The following is a 20,464-nucleotide window of genomic DNA, read 5'->3' as shown; positions in this document are numbered from 1 at the left end:
TCACCTTTCTTTCCCATTCTGACATTCAGTTTGGAGTTCAGGAGATTGTCTTGACCAGGACCACACCCCTAAATGCATTGAAGCAACTGCCATGTGATTGGTTGATTAGATAATTGCATTAATGAGAAATTGAACAGGTGTTCCTAATAATCCTTTAGGTGAGTGTATATATATATATATATAAGGGTGGTCCTTATCAAGTCCTTTTTTTTTTTTTGAAAAATGTTAGTGTCTTAACCTCTTAAACTGTTCCTTTTAAACAATCCAAACAATAACCAAGGTGATCATCAATAGAAATATGTATTGATTCCACCAGGAAAGGTAAATCTGCTAAACCGGGTCATGGATGGATTAATTTTGATTTAGTTTCTACAATAAGTAAACTGAGATATGTATCTAAAATACATATTTAGGAATATATGGTGCATTAGATGTTTTTATGGAGATTTTTTGGGAATTTTACTAGCCAGGTACAATACCAATTCAAATGATCTGTTTTTACGAAAATCATCAAAATCTCAGAAAGTTTAAAGTTTTTTTGAGTCCACGATAAAACTGAATCACAGTTGCTTGATCAAGCATTTATTTGTAATTCTTCTGTCATTTACTATAACAATGACATGACTTTGCAATTGCAAAATATTTCACGTACTTATACAGACATCAGTCACTGATATTTCTAATAACATGTTTTCCATCTCTGTCCCTTTCTCCTTCAGCTGATTCCATATCAACCCACCATGCTCCTCTCCTCCTGCTTTGATCTTGACCTTTGATCTCTAGCAGCGATGGCGGAACGCTCGGTGGCTCCAGGTCAGATGTATATAGAGGTGGAGTACGACTATGAGTACAAATCCAAGGACCGTTTGATCACCATTAAACAGGGGGAAAGTTACCTTCTTGTTAAGAAGACCAATAATGACTGGTGGCAGGTACGCAAGGATGAGGCCAATAAGCCCTTCTATGTCCCAGCACAGTATGTGCGTGAGGTGCGACGGGCTCTCATGCCCCCTCCTAAACCTCTCAGTGCAGCGTGCCGACCCAATCGACCATCTGGCCTGGATATCCAGCGGCCAGATGAAAACAAAAAGAGCCTTTCTCTCTCTCCCTCCAGCGGTGCTTTACTGCCGCCCAGGGATGACAGAGGCAGCCCGGGCAGCCCGACGGGACACGCCCCCCCAACACAAACAAACACTTTACCTGACTTGCTTCCTCGTTGCAGAGCAGAGTCCCCGAGTCGCAAAGTGGATGGAGAGAGGGATAAAGATAAAGAGTTGGAGAAGAGTGGTCGAGGACCAGAAAAAGGTGCAATTCAGGAAGTATTGACGGGAGAGGGAGACAGCTCAGATAAGAACCGGAATGATTCAGAATCCGGGGATGATCTCAGCAGCGGGTCCACTGATAACCTACAGGTGAGAGTCACTTGTATACCAACCCATAAGCGAATACCTTTAGCTTCCCACTTTCCAAAAGTCTATTTGAACATTCTTATCTCTTAAGCCCCTTTAAACCATGTAGATGAAAGGAATTAGCTAATTTTCTGTTTTTTGAACATCGATTTAATCAAATTTGTCACATTTTTATGGTCCGTTTGATGCACACAAACACCTAAATATTTTAATTCCTAAACGCATTCCTGTATGCCACGGTGTCCGACTCCTGTTTAGCCTTAGTTACTCTTAGTTACTCTTTTTTCATATCGAATAGCGCATTATTGAAATGGGTTATCGCATATCACATTTTTCTTCAATATCGGGAAGCCCTACTGTGAAGTCATCTCTCTCTTACTCTATCTCTCTCTCTCACAATCACACTCCTTCCTTTCTCTGAAGCTTTTTTTAATCATCTCCTCCCACTGTTTTTCTGTCTTTTCCTCCTGTGTCATCAAAGCATTTCTGCTAAACAGCAAATGTTTGCTGTTGTGTCATCATGGCATGTGTAGGATGGTACGAATGCTTTGTCTTACTCGCACACTTACGCTACCGTTTAAAGGTTTTGGGGTCAAGATTTTTTTTTTTTACTACTTTTATTCAGCAAGTATACATTAATTTGATCAGAAGTTACAGTAAAGACTAGGGCTGTCACGATTTGAGTACTCGATTTAAAAAAAATTCTTATATAAGATATTAATTAAATAAACAGTGCATTAATATTGTCAGCTACAGTAGGTGTATTTAAGAGTAGCATTCAAGTAGGAAATTGAATTGCCTAAATGTAAAAAAAAAAAACAATATAGACACTGTATGAAAGACACTGTATAAATTAAATATACACTGATTGTTATTAAAGGTACTAAAAGTATTCAGTCAAGAGCAAACTTTCGTGATGGAGAAGAACGGCAATGGCATATGAGCAGCATATGAGCGAAACGTGATGTGAATGTACGTCACGTTGTAAAGTATGTTGGGATGCGGGCGCAGATCGTGGAGACATTTTAATCGTTCGCAATCTAAAATTGTGACATTGCACTCTCCAACCCTAAAATACTTAAAGGGACATTGTGTAGGATTTTCTCCCATCTAGCGGTGAAATTGTATTTTGCATTCAAACAAATAGTGCTCTCCAGCGCCTCGCTTTTTCAAATGCGTGTTGCATCTACGGTAGCCGTTATGTACCAAAAAGCTATGACAAGATGTCTTATAATAGCACTTCGTCGAGTTTTCCTTCGGGTGAACTGGTTTGTTATTTCAAACAAACTGCAACTTGACACAACGAACAAACGAATGTTACAGTTTTGAACAAACAAAACGTACAACCTTGTTTTTAGGGCCTTCTCTACTTTACTCAATAGCTGCTATTCATCAAAGAGCCTGTTTAACTTTTAACTATAAATGTTCTACTGTCTATATAATAAAGTACACAACCAAGCAATGAAAAAAAAGCTTGTAATTAAGACCGTAACATTGACTTACAATTCTGTCGAGAAGAAAGCAGGCAACTTCATAACAATGTTGACATACTCTTTTGAAAGCTTTCTCCTGCATTAGCTCTTTCCTCCTGGAAAAAGCTATCCCAACAATAACCCTTGTTTTTGTAATCTCCGCTCACGTTTCCTTTTTTACGGTCTATTTTGGACTTATTCGACGACGAGGACTCCTTATCCTGTGACTCAGCATATGTATGGACTCCTCCATTATAAATAACCGTACAGTGCAGCCTTTTAAACTTGCCGGGGCAGTGACAAGTGCCTCTCACTGCTCTACTCCACCGTTTCGGCTGGTTTCAGTCACGTGACGCTGGCTCTGAACGGAAACGCGTTGTGGAAACGTGTTGGCCTAGTACCTTTTGTCCCTCTCTGCTATTATAGTTTTTCAAGATAGCGGAACTACATGGAAGCCTCCGTGGACCTACCCGTCCCATGTATATAAAGATAATAAATTCTTCGTTTACGAGGATAAGTCAGATAATTAGCAGAGGTATTTGTACACCATTGAGGACATATTTATGAATACAAATATTGATTTTAGATAATAAAATACCTAAAAAACTACACATTGTCCCTTTAGAATATAGTTTAATTGTAGCCTATCATTATCTACAAACTTTCTTTTCGTCCCGCATGCTTGACACGTAAATATAAACAAGGCATTGGATCACTTGCACAGCCGCCTCTCTCTCACACATTTTGGAAGCAAACAGGATGAAAAGATAATAGACAAGTGTAGGTTGTGAATGAATGATTTCCTTTTAAAACACTTGTATGTAAAGTCTCGGATGTCCCGGTGTTGCGGAGTTTACTTGATTTTGCATTAAATTCTGTGATTGCGAAATCCTGGAGGGATTGTTTGGGATATGTCCCGCTCTGTATTTTTGCCAACCCTGTTTCCATCTCTTCATAATCTACTGTCTGTAAACATCAGAAGTCCTCAAACCAAAATAATGGTCTTGGCATCATCATTTCAGTAGTCTACAACAAGGCGGCCAAAAGGGACTGACAAGAGGCCTGTAAGAGAAAACTTATGTAGATAATAAGAAAATAATGATTTTACATTAGAATAAATAAAATTCTAAATAATAATAATAATAATAATAATTTATTAGTTATTAATCTTCTAAATAGATTAAATTAGTTAAAAATACATAAACCTAATTTTGATGAATATAAGTAAATAAAAATTAGATTACAATTAAATGAAGTGAGTAGAATGCGTGTATGTATATGTAACTTAATAGTAACTAATTGTAGATTTATAACATACATTTTCAGTATATAAATTGGGTTTTTATAGAGATAGATGCCCTTTATATTTTAAAATGGGGATCCTCACATGATGGTTATCATATAAAAGATCGAAAACCCCTGGTCTACAATATGTCATAGGTAAAGACTCTGAAACTGAGCAAGGCGTGTTCTGTTTGTGCAAATGTGTCTGTTAATGTATGTGACCAAAGGTCACTTGCAGGGACGTGGAGACGTTTTGTAAACTACATACAGTACTACATCGAAGAGAGAGTTTGATGGAGGAAAGAGATGAAAACACTCAGTCTGTAGTTCCTTCCATCATCTGTGTGTGTGAACAGAAGGGTTGTCTTTATTATGTTCATATGAAGATTTGCTTAATCTCTCTGAGAACAGAGGGAGAGTGAGAGAGAGTTCGGGTCGGGATGTTCAGCATGACGTGATGGTGTTGAATGGGAGGGGGCGAGGAGAGTGTTTCTCTGTGTTTGTTTGAGTGCTTTTGTGTATTAGCGCTCTGCACTGGCTCTAGCATCCTGCATCCAGCCCAGATAAGAGTTGCTTGCTGTTGCGTCCACCGTTATAGGATATTCTGCACTGAGCAGCACTGCAGAGACATCATGTACCCAGAGGAACCGGTAAGGCTCAAACGCAGGCGCACACTCACACACCTCCATCTGCACTATGCATGAATACACATATAATGCATGAATACACATATACTCACACATGCACAATTGCTAAATTTAGGCTACCTCAACTACACTACAAATTGTAAGTGCATTTTCTGTTTTCTGTTGTCTCGTTTCTTTTTTTGCTGAATCACATATACATAAAGGGATAATTCATCCAAAAATTTCCATTCTGTCATTGTTTACTCACTCTCGTGTGTTTTAAACCTGTATTTATTTCTTCTATGGAAGATATTTAGAAAAATGTCTTGGTCTGTTTTTGTCCATACACTGAAAGCCAATGGGGTCCAAGTGTTAAACAACTTATGCTTATGATACTCTCTAGCCATGCAAATGCAGTTGAGCGTGCATTTGCAGCGCAGACGTTCACACAGGTTGTTCTATACACACGAACTGCAGTTGTTGTCAGAGAAAGAATTGGAGCTGGAACATGATGTGCTATTGTCTTAAGTTACTATGACATGCTGATGTGATGAGGTTGTGCATGTGTGTGATGTGAATTGCTGTATTACATAAGCTCTGATACATAACAGTTCAGTGGACAGCTGGCCTGAGAAGAACACACACACACACTATACCAAGAATACACAATTTAAGAAATCATACACTCAGCAAATCTCTGCACAAACAGGCTGACACACACATTACCAGGCTTGGGCACTTGTGTGTGTGTGTGTTTTTAATTTGTCTTGCATTCTACTCAACTATAATAATGTGATTGTAAAAAAAACAGTCTGATTCCTGATTCCTCTGCCCTGATGCAGATGAAATGCTGTTTTAAGCTGTTTTAATCTGTTTTCTCTGTCGACCGATTCTCAGTGTTCGACTGCTCCATGGGCCTATTGCTCTGTAGCTTACATAATACTATAATGCTAATACTGCAGGATAGCTACTGTTAATACACTTCACTGTAAACATGGATCACTTATCACTGCAACAGCTTTATTTAACCTTGCTGTGTTGTTTGTGAGGGTTTATTTTAATGTAATTGTTCCCTGGCATAAGCATACAAATAAATGGCATTCTAATGCTAATTCCTATTCTCCTTTTAGAAAGCATCTGTGAGCTCATGGTTTACCGCTGTGTGTCCCTGCACAGGTTTACACTGGAATCTCTGTGTGGTTCAGATGAGTGGAGTCAGTTCTTGATGTGAATGCTGAGTTTGAGAGTGTCTCTAATCATGCTTAAAGGGATACTCCACTTTTTTTGGAAATAGGCTCATTTTACAACTCCCTCAGAGTTAAACAGTTGAGTTTTACCGTTTTCGAATCCATTCAGCCGATCACCCGGCGGTACAACTTTTAGCATAGCATAGCCTGAGTCCAGCAGGCGTAATGATATGACGTAGCGCCTGAAAATAGGTCTGATAGGTTAGGGGCAATTCCGCGCAAAACTGTCACATCCATAACGCCAACTAAATACCATGGCATTGTGTCTGTGTTATGGATGTGACAGTTTTGACAAACTTAGTCCCGGTCACGTTGGAAGTTACCGAGCTGGGGACTATTTTCAGGCTCTGCGTCATATCATTACGCCTGCTGGACTCATGGTATGGCAGCAAAGTTTCTTGATTATTACGCAGGAATGAGAGTATATTTCCCAGCCATATCAGCCTAGGAAATCGCAACTTTTCATTTTCCGTTGGTCTTAGTACACGATGTAACTACAGAAGAGTTAAGTTTTAAATAGGAAAAATATCGAAACTCTTTGGTAATTTTTTTTGAGAGAGATGCTAATGGTCTTGTCTGATTCAATGATCTATGCTAAAAGTGGTACCGCCAGTCCCGGAGTTTGGCTGAATGGATTCGAAAACGGTAAAACTCAACTGTTTAACTCTGGGGGAGTTGTAAAATGAGCCTATTTCCAAAAAAAGTGGAGTATCCCTTTAACGTCGGACTTTTGTAGTCAGCCACAGACTCTCAGCTTATGCATATTGCAGACAAAAATGGCAAGAGCTATAAGCTTCATTAGCATTACAGTTGACTTGGAGAAATTGAAACGGCCAATATTGAGGATCTAGTAAAAAATATCTCACCTTCCAAATAAAAGAGACAGTCTTCATTGTCGCCGCCTGCTCTTTTATGTAAAACTTGTGCTTAGCTTTTGCACTTGTACAATGGCTGGACCAGTCTGAAATGTTCCCTTTTTTGTGTTATCTGAGGGTAAGAAGCATCATTTATTATACTATTCATGTCAGATTTTATTGCTGATTTGAAATATGTTATTGAAATGTGAGTTTGGTAAGTAGTTTTTGAGATATCACTGTTTCCCCTTTCAGTTAGGTAGATAGATATACTTGCTGCCCTAAAACCTGATTGTGTTCCTGAGATAGCCATTAAGTGAACTGAGTGACTTTCCTTGAAAAGGACTTTGTTGTCAGAATACTAACAAAGTTCTTGCACTTTTCCCATTGATTAATGTCTGTGGAGCCTTTCACTTATTGCTCCAACCATTTTCAGATGGACACTTTAAGAGTTTAGCTTACTCTGCTTTGCACTTGTTTTTGTGGCGGTGGGGTGTGTTTTATGAGGTTATCAAATATTATGCAACATCTTGCCCAAAGGTTTTTCATGTAGTATACCTTGGGTTATATTTTCAGTACATTCTCCCTGACTTTAACCTGACCGAAAAGCTTGCTGCTTGTATGGCAACAGTACTTATGCTCATATTCAGAACGAACTTGTGACACACTTGCATAGACAGTACTGTTTAGGTTCAAAGGTCACTTTCTCTTTCTCGGAGTACTGTTTAGCTTCAAGGGTCACTCTAAGGAGGATTGCACGGCATAATCTATGTCCCATCCTCCTTAGCACAGAGGACATATACATGCAGGATTATTCTTAATAAAGTGAGAAGCTCTCTAAGACTGGTCTGTAGTGGATTAAGGTTAGTCATGATGTGTGTGTGTCCATGTGATCTATAAATGGTTCAGAGGGTCTATTTGTATACAACAAACTCAGAAGAAAACTCTGCGTTTGTTACCTAGAGATGACCCTTTCGTGATAGGATGAGAGGAGCAACTCAAAAATGATTCACTCAGACATTATTAGATTACCAGATTATATGTCTCTCTCTTGCTGACGCGTTCTAGGATGCTTTGGTCCTAGTGTGCGGTATTGAGCTGGACAGGCTGTAGATGTTTCTGTGTGATTTAGACTTTGTTTTTTACTGTATTTCAAGAGTGATATTCAAATGCTTTTCTTCCATCCTTCCCCCCTCTCTCTCTTGTTTTTTCTCTGTCCCTTTTAATTGCTTTTTCTTCTTTTGACCGTATCTATCTTCGATTCCCTCTTTCTTTAGTGTTTTTGGGTGCGTGTCTATTATAGAGCAGCACAAAAACACACTCGCCTGAGTCTTTAGGGCATGTTGGCACACAGTGTTCTGCTTATTTGAGGTGTTAAGTCTCCTCATGTTAGAAATAGAGCGGTGGAGTGGAATGAGGGAGGAAATTATGACAAAATGAAGTGAACAGTGAAAGAAGAAATTGAGTTGTTAAGAGAGAGGAAGAAAAATCTCACATTTCAAAATGCTCTTCCTTCACTCTAAAAAATGCTGGGTTGTTTCAACCCATGTTTGGGTCAAATATGGACAAACCCAACTACTTAAAAAAAATTAAACCAACAGTTGGGTTTGTCCACATTTGACCTTTTTTTTTTTTTTTTTTTTTTTTTGAGTGTATGTTTAATATTTTCTTTTATACGTTAATTTCTAACTTGTTAGTCACCTCTTTACCCTTTTTGTCAATTATTATTATATATAGCTGCAAATCCTTTAGCAGTACAAATTTACAAATATTTGCCAATAAGAGTTAGAATAGAGTTATAAAGGCTAAGAGAGGGAGAGGTATAGAAAGAGAAACAGGGAGATATAAAAGGTAGAGAAAGGAATGAGGGCTACAAGAGATAGTTAGAGGCAAAGAGAGGGAGAAATGGAGTTTGCTTTGCTCTCTTCTTTATTCCAGGGATTTTGTTCTGACTTGCTGCAAGAACACTTACACTTCCTCATTCCAGCACTCACAATGTCTTGCTCACTATCCTGCTTGCAATGCACACCCTTACACTCGCATACGCATTAAAGCACATTAAGGTACATGATTGTACTGTTTTCTATTACCAAATTTTTGCACACACTGTACAATTCAGTGCTGAACCCGATTCTTCTTTTAGCTCTAATTGTAAATTAATAAAAAAAATTCCCTTGGAGCTTGTCATACCAGCATTTCCTATGCTGCTACTAAATGTTAGAAATTATACCGTACCATAGTTTGGAGAAGGAATTTTAATGTTAAAAAGACTGGGTATCATAAAGTACTACAGAGATAATACTTCTTTCTTTTGTTATTTCTTCTCTGGTTGCATGTAAAAACAAGCCTACAGCTTCTTCATGATGGTGATGACTTTGCCTTCACAGTGATGAAACTTCAGCCAGTCAGGGAAAAGCACAGATTAGCTGTTCAGCAGGGGTGCGAATCCGTCAAGTCATCTTAATTAATATATCTCTTTATACAATACAGATTGTTTTAAAGCAGCTTTACGGATGTTGTTCAGCTGAAGTCAGTTCAGTGTTGATTCAGTTCTCATACAACAGCGTCAGTTCAGTCAGATCAATAATATTGTTGAATATTATGCGTCCCCAACTAAGCAAGCTAGAGGCAACAGTGGCAAGGAACCCAAACTCCATCGGGTGACAGAATGGAGAAAACAACATTTGGAGACACCAGGCTCAGTTGGGCCAGTTCACGAACACGGTGTCATTATGAATCAGGCTGCATCACAAATCAGAGTTCGGATTGGGATTGGTACATAGAATTTAAATATTCATCCAGTTCCTTTTGCTTGAAGATCTATTCATCACGCTGGTATGGAGCTGAAGCTGGCCATAGGGTCAGAGAATATTTAGAAGATTTTTTGGCAAGATTTAGAAAGAAATAATCAAATCTTCACACAAATAATCACATACAGGGTGAGCATTACGCCACCTGCTGGCTGTTTCTTCACGTCTCTTAACATCAAGCTGGTTTCTTGGGTGCTCACCCATCTAATATACAATAGTGCTTTGAATTATCAGGAACAGGCTTGTTTAAAGTTCAAAAAAGACTTTGCTTCTCTCTTAATATGCTTTTATTAACTACCCTTTGTGTTTGCGATCATTTGTGTTTATACATTGCTTTTTATCTACTGATCTTTATTCAGTGAATTTGAAATGCTTTATTGGTGAGTTTCCATAGTGGAAACTAGTTGTGTGTTTATATAGCTCCTGGCTTTTCATGTACCACCATTCATCTTTCATTCATACACATTCAGTGGTTTGTTTCCACAACAAAAAAAAATGTCCCCCCACATTTTCACATTTCACACTCTAAGCATTACATAATCCTGCTTCAGCACATGAGAGACGGCGTAATTGGGTCTAGTTTTAGTAAGGGATTTGTTATGTCTATAGTTATGTTTTGTAAATATTACTGTTTAAATTAGCATTCCAACTTGGTGTTATCCTATGGTTATACTTAATGAAAATTGTACTGAATATTAGATCATAAACTGTTCAGTGCACATTATTGGGCAGATAGATAAAACTAAATTTTGTGGTAGCTTTGTCCAACACGTCATCACTACTATGACCCTAATGGCCCCAGCAGGCTGAAATTAGTGTTTATGGTTGTTAAATATGAAGCACACAACTCTTTCTCTGACACAGATTTTCATTAACTTTTTTTTTTTTTTCCAGTAATTGGGAATTTAATGAAGTTTTACATTATCGTTGTGATCACATGATAACTTTTGGGGTATCGGGTGTAGGTTCTCAATGTTGCTTTGGGTTCATGTTGACCTTAAAAGTCTGGTTTGGTTTAATCACACCACGCCATTAGCGTATGTTTGTCCGCTTCAGGCAGCGTCTTTAATCTGATGACATTATCCTCTGTGTGGCTTAAACTGTTAAGTGCCATCCTGGTTCACTATGCACTCATTGATGTGAACTCATTACCTTGTTTCGGACACTGCAGTGATGGACTGGACTGGTGCACTTCACATGCATTATGATTCACATTGTAATAAAACGTTCAATAGCTTCGCAAAATAATCAAGTGATCTTTCTCTCTCACACACACTTACTCTAATGTGCTTAGTCATAATTAAATTACCTATGAGGCTGTTGTATAACAGGTTTGATTGAATGACAAGCTCGGACACAATTTTTCACCTTCTCTCTCCCTCCATCTCTCTCTGTTTCAGTATTTTGTGTAATTCTCTCCTTTTATTCAGTGCTTTTTTGTTGCATGGCGTTTCACTTTGTTCCATTTTTCCTCATCCAGATTATTTTGTTTAAACAACTTTTTATCCATTGCAAATCTAATCTTGTCGAGATGCCTTGTGGTAAAGGAAGCATTCAGATGTGTGTTGTAAGGGTTTGGAATGTGGTTGTGCAGGTTCTTCCATAAATAGTTTCAGGTATGAATGACAGTCTTTCCCTCTCTCTCTAATCTATCCCCTCTGTTTCCCTCTTTGACTGTGACTCTATTGTTCTAGTCTCATAATATCCGTCATATAGCAATAGAAAGAAAATACTATTCGAATCAGTTTCTCTGAGCATTAGGGATACACAGAAATTTTGGTTACCGCAGATGCCATTACTGCAATTTAGGTTTCTGTTCAATCAAGAAAATCTGGCAAAAATCTGGAAAAACTGAAACTTTAACAGGTCATATAACAGAAACTTTGACATGGAGAAAAATCAGTGTACCTATGATCAGTGTTTCTCAACTGGTGGGTCGGGGAGTGTGCCGGCCAAGAAACATCAACAACAAAAAACGTAATTCTAAATGTTTAGAAGCACATTTGTGAGGTCAGGCACTGATGTTGGATGAGAAGGCCTTCTTAAACCTTGTGGAAAGCCTTCCCAGAAGAGTTGAAGCTGTTATAGCTGTAAAGGGTGGGCCAACTCCATATTAAACCCTATGGATTAAGAATGGGATGTCATTAAAGTTAATGTGCATGTAAAGGCAGACATCCCAAAACTTTGGCAATGTAGTGTATATACAGGGTTTGACATTAACACCCACCAAATGTATATACATACGCTAGGGCTGCACAATTAATCGAATTTCTAATTGCGATTACGATTACAGATGCCACGATTACGTAATTGTTCAAAGCCGCGATTACAAAAGAAAATCCACTGTGCGTGTGTGTTTAGAGAGGCGAATCACGACCACTTGGGAAAACCAAGCACAATAGGAACTACCAGGCAGTGACGTACGCTGAAATAAAAAGTCTTTCACTTCAGAAAACCGGATGTTCCTTTCCTGTAAGCAGTTATAGGCTACTGTGCTCGTAGTGCACACTCTTCAATTGCACGTGCAAATGCTGGTGGTGCGCGCTGTGTATCGCTTCACTGTATATAAAGTGCAAAGGAAACTATGAGCATGCAACTTCGTTACGTTGTAAATTAGTAAGTCACGAAATAAAAGTAAAATACCAATACATCACGTTACTGGTACGTCGTGTGTTTGCTGAGAAAGATTTGCATGCAGGGATGATTTTCATTCTATTCACCAGGAGCAGTTTCCATGTTTTATTAACAGTTCTTGTTAGTATTGTGTATTCACCATGGTAACTGTCGTTTCCATATTAACCCCAAAATGCAACTTTATTTTCACTTTGTGTTAATTTTTTATATTTATAAATGACTGTGGTGGCTCATACCAACATTGTATTAACAAAAACTAGTTTGGGACTGCTGTTTAATAGCTTTAGCATAGTAAAGGGGGACAGTACTTGTCTGTGTGTTAACAATTTTTGTGTAAACACACACATATATATATATATTTCAATGTAAATTGTGATAATCGTAATTAATAATCTCAATTACAATTTCAAGGGAATATTCGGCAATTATGATTTTTGTCATAATCGTACAGCCCTAACATACGCACATATATAAAATGAGCTTTTTTTTAAAACACACACACACACACACACACACACACACACACACACACACACACACACACACACACACACACACACACACACACACACACACACACACACACACACACACACACTGGGTCGAGGCTTGACCATGGGAAAATGTGGGTCCCATGGACAAACCATTTGAGAACCTCTGACGCATATCATGTAAAACATGTAATACATTGTTTTTCTATACAGTTTTCAATACAGTTGTCAATTGTTTGTTGCATAGGGTTTCATCATCTGAGGGGGCAGCAATGTTGGGAGACGGGTGCTGTAACTCCAAGGATTGATTCACTCTGTCTCTCTCTCTCTCTCTTCTTATGCAGACTTTAGGTTCAGGGCAGGGCAGGCCTGATTCTCCTGTCTACACAAACCTGCAGGAGCTGAAGATCTCTCAGTCATCCACCCCTCCACTGCCGTCCTCCTCTCCGCTCCACACCATTGGCGACTGGGAGACTCACAAAGACCAGAATGGCAGACTCTTCTACTACAACCGCAGCACGCAGGAGAGGACCTGGAAACCCCCACGGGCACGGGATAGCCTCACCAGGAAAGAGGGGAAACAAGAAATGACTGACACTGAGGTACACACCCTCAGACACTTTACAACAGACTGTGATGCATGCACGCATAAACACACACACAAAATCAAATCATCATATGTGGCTTGCAAAGGGGAATAACTCCATCAGGGACGAAATATCCTCTGTGGCCTTGGGAAATGCATGATTGGAAAGCTAAACTCTTTCTCTACCTGTTGTATGTTTATATGCATGCAAAGCATTCTGGGTAACTGAGTTTCTCAAATCTTGTGGGCAACGGGTTGATTGTGACTGATTGGTGATTTGTTTCTCTTCTCTCTTTTCTTTGTCTGCATCTCTTAATTAACTATTTCACTTTCTTTTTCTCTCTTTTTCTTCATTTCTACTCGTTTTGCTTTTTTTGTGATTGGCTGGGTGAAGGTTCTGTCATCGGAGGAAAACTGTCTAAGCAGCCAATCAGACAGTCAGTACGGTTCGCCCCCTAGAGGCTGGTCTGAAGAAATGGATGAGCATGGACACACTCTGTATGTGTCAGACTATACTAATGAGAAGGTACAAAGACAAACTCAGTGTGTTAGTGCTTGCTTGACCGTTTTTTTCTCACTAACCTCACTAACTTATTTTTTTGATATTTTATTTGCGCTGCTTTATTTTGTGGTGGCAATAAGCTGTGATTTTAGTTATTAGTCAGTTAAAAATTTCTAGCCTGATTATAGCCTTACTGATTTGGGACAACACGTTTTTCTCAGACAGACGAATCAACAGCTTTCACGCTTTTCATGTCTTTCAAAATAAAAGTCATCAGAAAAACATTTAGAATTTTTTTAATGTTGTTTTTTTGACTGCACGTGCCGCGGCCCACTCAGAACGGTCTTGCGACCCACTTTCAGTCAATCAGATCACAAGTAGATGTGGGAGACATATTCCCGTTTACACCTGGTGTTTTAATCCGTCTCTTTTGTCCACTTTCAACCACTTCTGTACCTTATTTCTTCAAAGGGAGTGTCTACAGATGGGTAAAAATGTGGTCTTTTTTTGGGATCTTTCGACATGATGGACGAAATATCCTCATGCAAATTACATATGAAAGTGACCGGAGATGATGGAGAAACACAGAGAGAGCAACAGCTTTCAATTTCTGCTCTGCTCTGGCATGTTAGAAATCAGGAATGCTGACAGAACATTGTGCTTATGTTTTTCCTCTCAACCAAACTTGGGTCTCCAGCTGACAAAGTTTAAATCCAGTCTGGCTAGCGTGCTTCCCATAATGTTTATGCATTAGGTCAGTAGGCGGAGAGTAGGCGTCTTTTGTGGCTGTTTTAACACATTCAGCCACATGAGCGTCTACACTACGAAAGCAATCTGGTTGAAAGCGTTTTTGACTACCTCTAGAAGTGGTCGAAAGTGGACAATTTCAGAACGTTTTAGACCCCGTTTACACCTGTATTAAGCAACCAAAATGCATCTTAATACCAGGTGTAAACAGAGCCTTACAGAGCTTTCTCGAGACCGATTAGTCAACTGGTTGTTCAGGCAACTCACTGACTAGTTGATTTTGAAGATGTTATTTTGCACATCATGCCTGTATGTGTTTTGTACATGTGTATATAGTGGTTGAGACACACAGACGAGCGAGGCCGGCTGTATTACTACAGTGCAGGTGACTCCAGATCTGAATGGGAGCTTCCTAAAATTGGTCTCAAATCACAGGTGAGACTAACAATAGATTCCGGTTCTTATCAGCATGAAAAATATCAGGAAGTCCCAGATATCCCTTTTAATTTGATTTAAAACAAATAATCCCGGTTTCAATACCCTGTGTGGTGATTTATTTAAATTGTGCGTCTGTGTGTGCATGTACACGTTGCAAGTATATCAAGATTTGTTTGCCTAACATACATCATTACCAGCCCTAATAGTTTTGCATCTTCTCGTCCCACCTGTTCTAGTTTAACCACACACCTCTGATGCCAGGGGATGCACACAAAACTCGAAGTCTTGATCGGAGACTGCCAGATCCCATTACTATCACCAGGACGAGACGCAGCATATATTCAGAGTCCAATGACAAGGTACTCATACGTATACATACAAACAAAGAGAGAAAATGGGTCTTCTTGCCATTATACAGGAGACAGTGACAACATGCATAATAAAACTATTCAAATTCAGTAAAAATGCCAAAGTTGAGTAATCAAACACGTTGTTTTAAGGTGGTTTTATCTTCATTTAGTGGTTAAACTCTCTTATTTTTCAGTCTTTTATGAAGATTGATTAGGTATTGTGTCACACTGTAACTGCTTAGAGGTTTGTTTTATTTATTAGCGCTGGTCTGGTTGAAATTAACAGTTCTTTTGGTTTTTAGTGAGGAAGAAGTCTCCCATTCTGATTTGGGTGATGTTCACATGTGCTTAATTTTTGACTTAAGTTAAAACAGAAATCTGTCAAGGACCGGCGAGCCTTCCCCCTGCACCGCAAAAGCACCTTCCGCTCTCACCCTTATAGGCCACAAGTCAGTGCTGTCCCACCCCTATATTCCAGCAACCAATCACGTCGAATGAGATGATGCATGCACACTTTTGCCCATTGCAACTCATTTTAGTATACACAGTGATTTCTGCACAAATGTGTTCAAACTGCATGAGAAATTGCTAGGAATGCTCCGATCAGGATTATTGCAGCAGATTCGACTATCGATTTCTAGTCATCGTGATCGGCCGAAATTAAGACCTGTCAATCAATATAAATTGCACTTGAATATATCATCCTGCTTAAAGGAATCTTGTACATCATCATGTAGACACACTTATGTTGCTCAGATCCTCTAGGATGTTTATTTTGTGAGTGGTGTAAAGTTAAGGAGAAGATGACAGAATTTTTATTTCTGAAAGAACCGTGTTTTTAATGATTTGAGAAATGCTTTGCACTTGTATGATTAATCACATACTTTGATTAAAAGATCAGCAATAAAAAAAAAATATGTCCTGTCTGGCTTTGGAAACTGATGCTGTCTTTAAAACAACCTGTTTTGACCTATTAGACAGAATATCTTGATTGATCCTGAAATGGAGATAGAAGTGTAATGCTATCTGATTAACATATTGTTACAGGTGTTGACACAAGTTTGAATTATGTGGTTTGTTGTTTTCTTGTCTAGGACACTAAAACAGGCTCCCCCGACTCTGACTCGTCCTGCCCCTCCTCTCCTAAACCTCCCCACTCTGTTAGTATAAGCATCATCCATCTTTTCTCTTCCTGGTCCTCATTCCCCCCCCCCCCCCCCCCCCCCCCCTGTTTATTTTTCCCTGTCCTTTCTTAACTTCTCTCTTCATGCAGAGCTCTGACAATGCTTTGTGCTTGTGGTGTGGGTTTATAATAAATCAATAACCATGGGAGCATATGCGTTAAGGGCTGTTGATGCACTCAATATGAAGTGTATTGCTAAAAACACTCTTGGCCATGGTAAAGTCACTGGACGACATCTCATGGATCAATGCCTTTAGAAAGCAACTGCAATATATCAAGACTGTCAAGTGATTACATTCATTATCAGTGATATTAATAAAAAGTAAAAGTAATTCTAAGTCACTGTGGTGCATTGATACAGAATAGATCACCGGTGTCTAAATCAGCTATTTTGCATTTGCACATGCTTTGAATGCTCATCCAATCGGGTTTTAAAACGATCCATTTTAAAGCTTGATTTGCTGGTTTTGTCTGTTGTTTTGCTTCTCTAGTAAATATTAAAGCACTGACTGTAATGTAGTTCAGCACAACATACTGCAAACAGGTCTAAACCACTGTTTTTTTGTAATTTCTCTTGTATGGTGGTTCAGTCTTTGTTGACACTGGGCAAAATCAGGTTGCTTGTCTCTTCTCACTCTTGCTGTTTATCACTCTTAACTGTAGTTTGTTTATTTAGGTTTTTCTTCTTTTTCTCTTTTCACATCAGATTTTCTATTCTTTCTTTCAGCCGTCAGAGAAATGTGGCACTTTAAACATGACTAAAATCACTGAACATGGAAAAAAGGTCCGGTAAGTAGAAACAAACAGGGAGGGAATGCTCCCATTCATCTGATAGATCAAACAAATGACTAACTGTGCCATGCTGATATTGTAATTTGGTTTATTTGTCTAATTTCATGCCTGCAGGAAGAACTGGACCTCCTATTGGACAGTTTTGCAGGGTTCATCACTGCTATTTAATAAGGGCCAAGGGAGTGGGACTGGTTGGGTGAGTAACAGTTCAGTGCTGAGAGAAAATCATTTGTAACCTATGTGATGTACTCAGTTTTATATGTCTGGTGTGTATGTTAATGTGTTGTTTTCTCAACAGTTTGGAAGAGACCAGAAGCTGGAGTTCAGTTTGGATCTCAGAGGAGGGTCAGTGGACTGGGCGTCTAAAGACAAATCCAGCAAGAAAAACGTCCTAGAGGTAAACAGCCTGTTGGAAACTAATCTCACTTTTCTTGTAGACTGATTATAAATTAAGGAGGTGTGTGTGTGCCTAATAAATTGGCAGGAAGGCTACATTTTCAAAAGATTGAATTAAAATTTGATTAGCAGAATCACTGATTACAGCTATATTCCCTGAAGACATGAATAGGGAAAAATTGGAAGTTTTAGCAAGTTAATGAAACAGAGTTTGCAGCAAAATGGCCATACATTTTTTACACAATGCTTGTAGATCACAATGCAAAAATGATTGTCTGACCCTCAGTGATTAAGACTGATGACTCTCACTGTTGGTCTTCTACCAACTTTTATCTCAATGGAAAGTTTGCCATCAGGAGTTAAGTTAGGAACCCAAAAGTTTTTATTTCCTTTTATTATCTCCAGAACTTCATGCAGCATCTAATAAAAAAAAACCCACAATGTTTTAAGGAATTAATGCAAAATACATGTCTCTGGCTGATACAACGTATTTTTGATGGGTTGGTTAAACGTTTTTATTTCATCATCCATTAGCGGATGAAACAGATGCTTTTGACCTAATTGGCTATCTTTATTTGGTTAAATGAGGTCTGAATATTTATTAATTTAAAGAAGTCTGAATGTTGAAATGCTATTAAGGTCATTCAGTGTATTAACCTGTCCTTTTTTAAGGAGCCTGGCTGAAGGTTTGCTAAAAGCTGCTTGATGTTTGAACGTGGTTCATGTGTAACAAATATTAATTTGATTTTGTGTGTAGCTGAAGACCCGGCAGGGCATGGAGCTCCTCTTGCAGTCAGATAACGACGGCCTCGATTGGTATAAAGCTTTGACTGAAGCCATACACACATATGTAAGATTACTTTTCTATATACCTGCACTTACATTACATTACATCTTCACTGTAATTGTTCTGAATCCTTGTACTGACATTAATGTGTTTCGTGTTGCAGATGTGGGAGTCTGATGAGGCCATTGAAGAAGACATGTCAGAATCTCCTGACACTGAGAAACATGACAAAGAAAAAGAACAAAGAAACTCAAAGAAGGCCAGAGGTGTGTGTGTGTGTGTGTCCACGATTCTGAAGCTCTGCTCCAAAACCTATTGAGCTGTCAACGCAGTACTTTAATAAGCATAAAAATACATACCTCTCAATTAAAGGGTGAAATCATCCATTTTTTGATTAGATTTAACTATTATCAATATTTTTCAGTATTTAATGTAGTTAAATGTATATTTATTTATTATACCATAGCAAAAACTAATACTAATTAATTTCTTAATTCAATAGTGTTTTTAGTTCTCAATTATTAAAGGCAAGTAAACCGTATTAGTGTCTTATATAGTATGTGACAGTGTCTTATTCTAAACCTGATGAATAAACACATTTCAGGCAAATGAGGACAATACAACAAAGATAAAAATGATGTAAACTACTTCTAGATCCCTGAAAAAATGTAAGCTCTGAATAAACTTCAAGAAAATTTGAAAAAGTAGTGAAATGTTAAATAAAGCACTGGTATTGATACTTAATAAAGCTACTGAAGTTTTTAGTCAAGAGCAGAAATTATTTCATTTCCATGACAGCTGCAGGTGTATTTTACATTAATACTCTCCAATACAGCCATTGAACAAAATTGAAGTGAATTTGATTGTTCATGCATGTAATCATATATTACTATGAGACGAGTGCTGTTCACATGGCACATACACAATTTCTGTATCTGCTGTATCGTTTCCAGGAGTGCACCTATGAGATCTTAAAAACACATGTTCAAGCTCAGTTCTAAAATCTAATTAGCATAAACGTTAGTTTATTACTATCCATGTGCACTTGGAGTTGTGTACCATTCCTTAAATAGACTTCTTCACCCTTTATGCTTTAGATATTAAGAAGTCTATAAGCATGGATAATGCTGAACAGAAGAAGAAGACCAAGCTGATGAAGCTTCTCACAGGCAGACCCTCTTTACAGGCTGTCAAAGACAAGGGCTACATTAAAGGTACCACATGCATCTACAAACAGAACTGGATCATCACAGGGTTATCTGTAATATGCCTTTTATATCGTTTGATTTTCTTTCTTTTTGTAGATCAGGTGTTTGGCTGCAGTTTGAGCAGTCTTTGTCAGAGAGAGGCCTCCACCGTCCCTCGCTTCGTCTGGATGTGCATTGAGCATGTGGAGAAGACTGGTAATCTTCTGTTTAGACCATGTGAAGCTGAATATTGATCCTAATCCTAAATTTACCCTAACCCCAACTTTCAAACTTCATGCTTAATAAATTACTATTTTCACTCCTTGACACTGACTGCCTTTCCATGCTCAACATATTCAGTTTAAGTATCGTAATATTCCTGTGTACGTATTAAGTTTCCTTTCCCTCTGTTATTTACCAGGAGATTTAGTGCTGGTATTGATTACACAGTATGCCAAACTATTATTAGTTTTATTACTACTTTTTCACCATAATTTAATTAGGACCAGAACCTTCAGAAATGCCTGACAACACCACCTCAAAATTGAGGAAGTCGGGCAAGCATTTTAATAATTACATAAAAACAAGTCAGTCTTATTATCACTCCAGAAATGTGTCCATTTAGCTTGAGTTGCCATAGCTAAATACCTGGCTAAGCATCTGTTAGCA

General features: G+C 38.4%; 1 protein-coding gene across 6 annotated transcripts in view; it reads left to right on the top strand.

The window, feature by feature from the left end:
* arhgap12a (Rho GTPase activating protein 12a) overlaps positions 1-20,464 on the top strand; it is a 30,359-nt gene that overhangs the window by 6,935 nt on the left and 2,960 nt on the right. The window contains exons 2-14 of one of the 6 annotated variants that reach the window (XM_084410686.1): positions 720-1,412; positions 13,172-13,429; positions 13,808-13,939; positions 14,999-15,097; positions 15,337-15,459; positions 16,545-16,610; positions 17,361-17,422; positions 17,540-17,621; positions 17,724-17,822; positions 18,579-18,671; positions 18,772-18,874; positions 19,706-19,822; positions 19,913-20,011. In XM_084410686.1, coding sequence (XP_084266812.1) covers positions 789-1,412; positions 13,172-13,429; positions 13,808-13,939; positions 14,999-15,097; positions 15,337-15,459; positions 16,545-16,610; positions 17,361-17,422; positions 17,540-17,621; positions 17,724-17,822; positions 18,579-18,671; positions 18,772-18,874; positions 19,706-19,822; positions 19,913-20,011 — 1,957 coding nt within the window. In that variant the 5' untranslated portion in view covers positions 720-788. The remainder of the gene's footprint in view (positions 1-719; positions 1,413-13,171; positions 13,430-13,807; positions 13,940-14,998; positions 15,098-15,336; positions 15,460-16,544; positions 16,611-17,360; positions 17,423-17,539; positions 17,622-17,723; positions 17,823-18,578; positions 18,672-18,771; positions 18,875-19,705; positions 19,823-19,912; positions 20,012-20,464) is intronic. The other 5 variants (XM_084410687.1, XM_084410688.1, XM_084410690.1 and 2 more) reach the window with 5 other exon arrangements.

The sequence above is a fragment of the Rutilus rutilus genome, assembly GCF_951802725.1.
Source record: "Rutilus rutilus genome assembly, chromosome: 6".
In the NCBI taxonomy this organism is placed as follows: Eukaryota; Metazoa; Chordata; class Actinopteri; order Cypriniformes; family Leuciscidae; genus Rutilus; species Rutilus rutilus.
The sequence above is the reverse complement of the archived record's forward strand: the minus strand, read 5'-3'. Positions and strand labels throughout refer to the sequence as shown.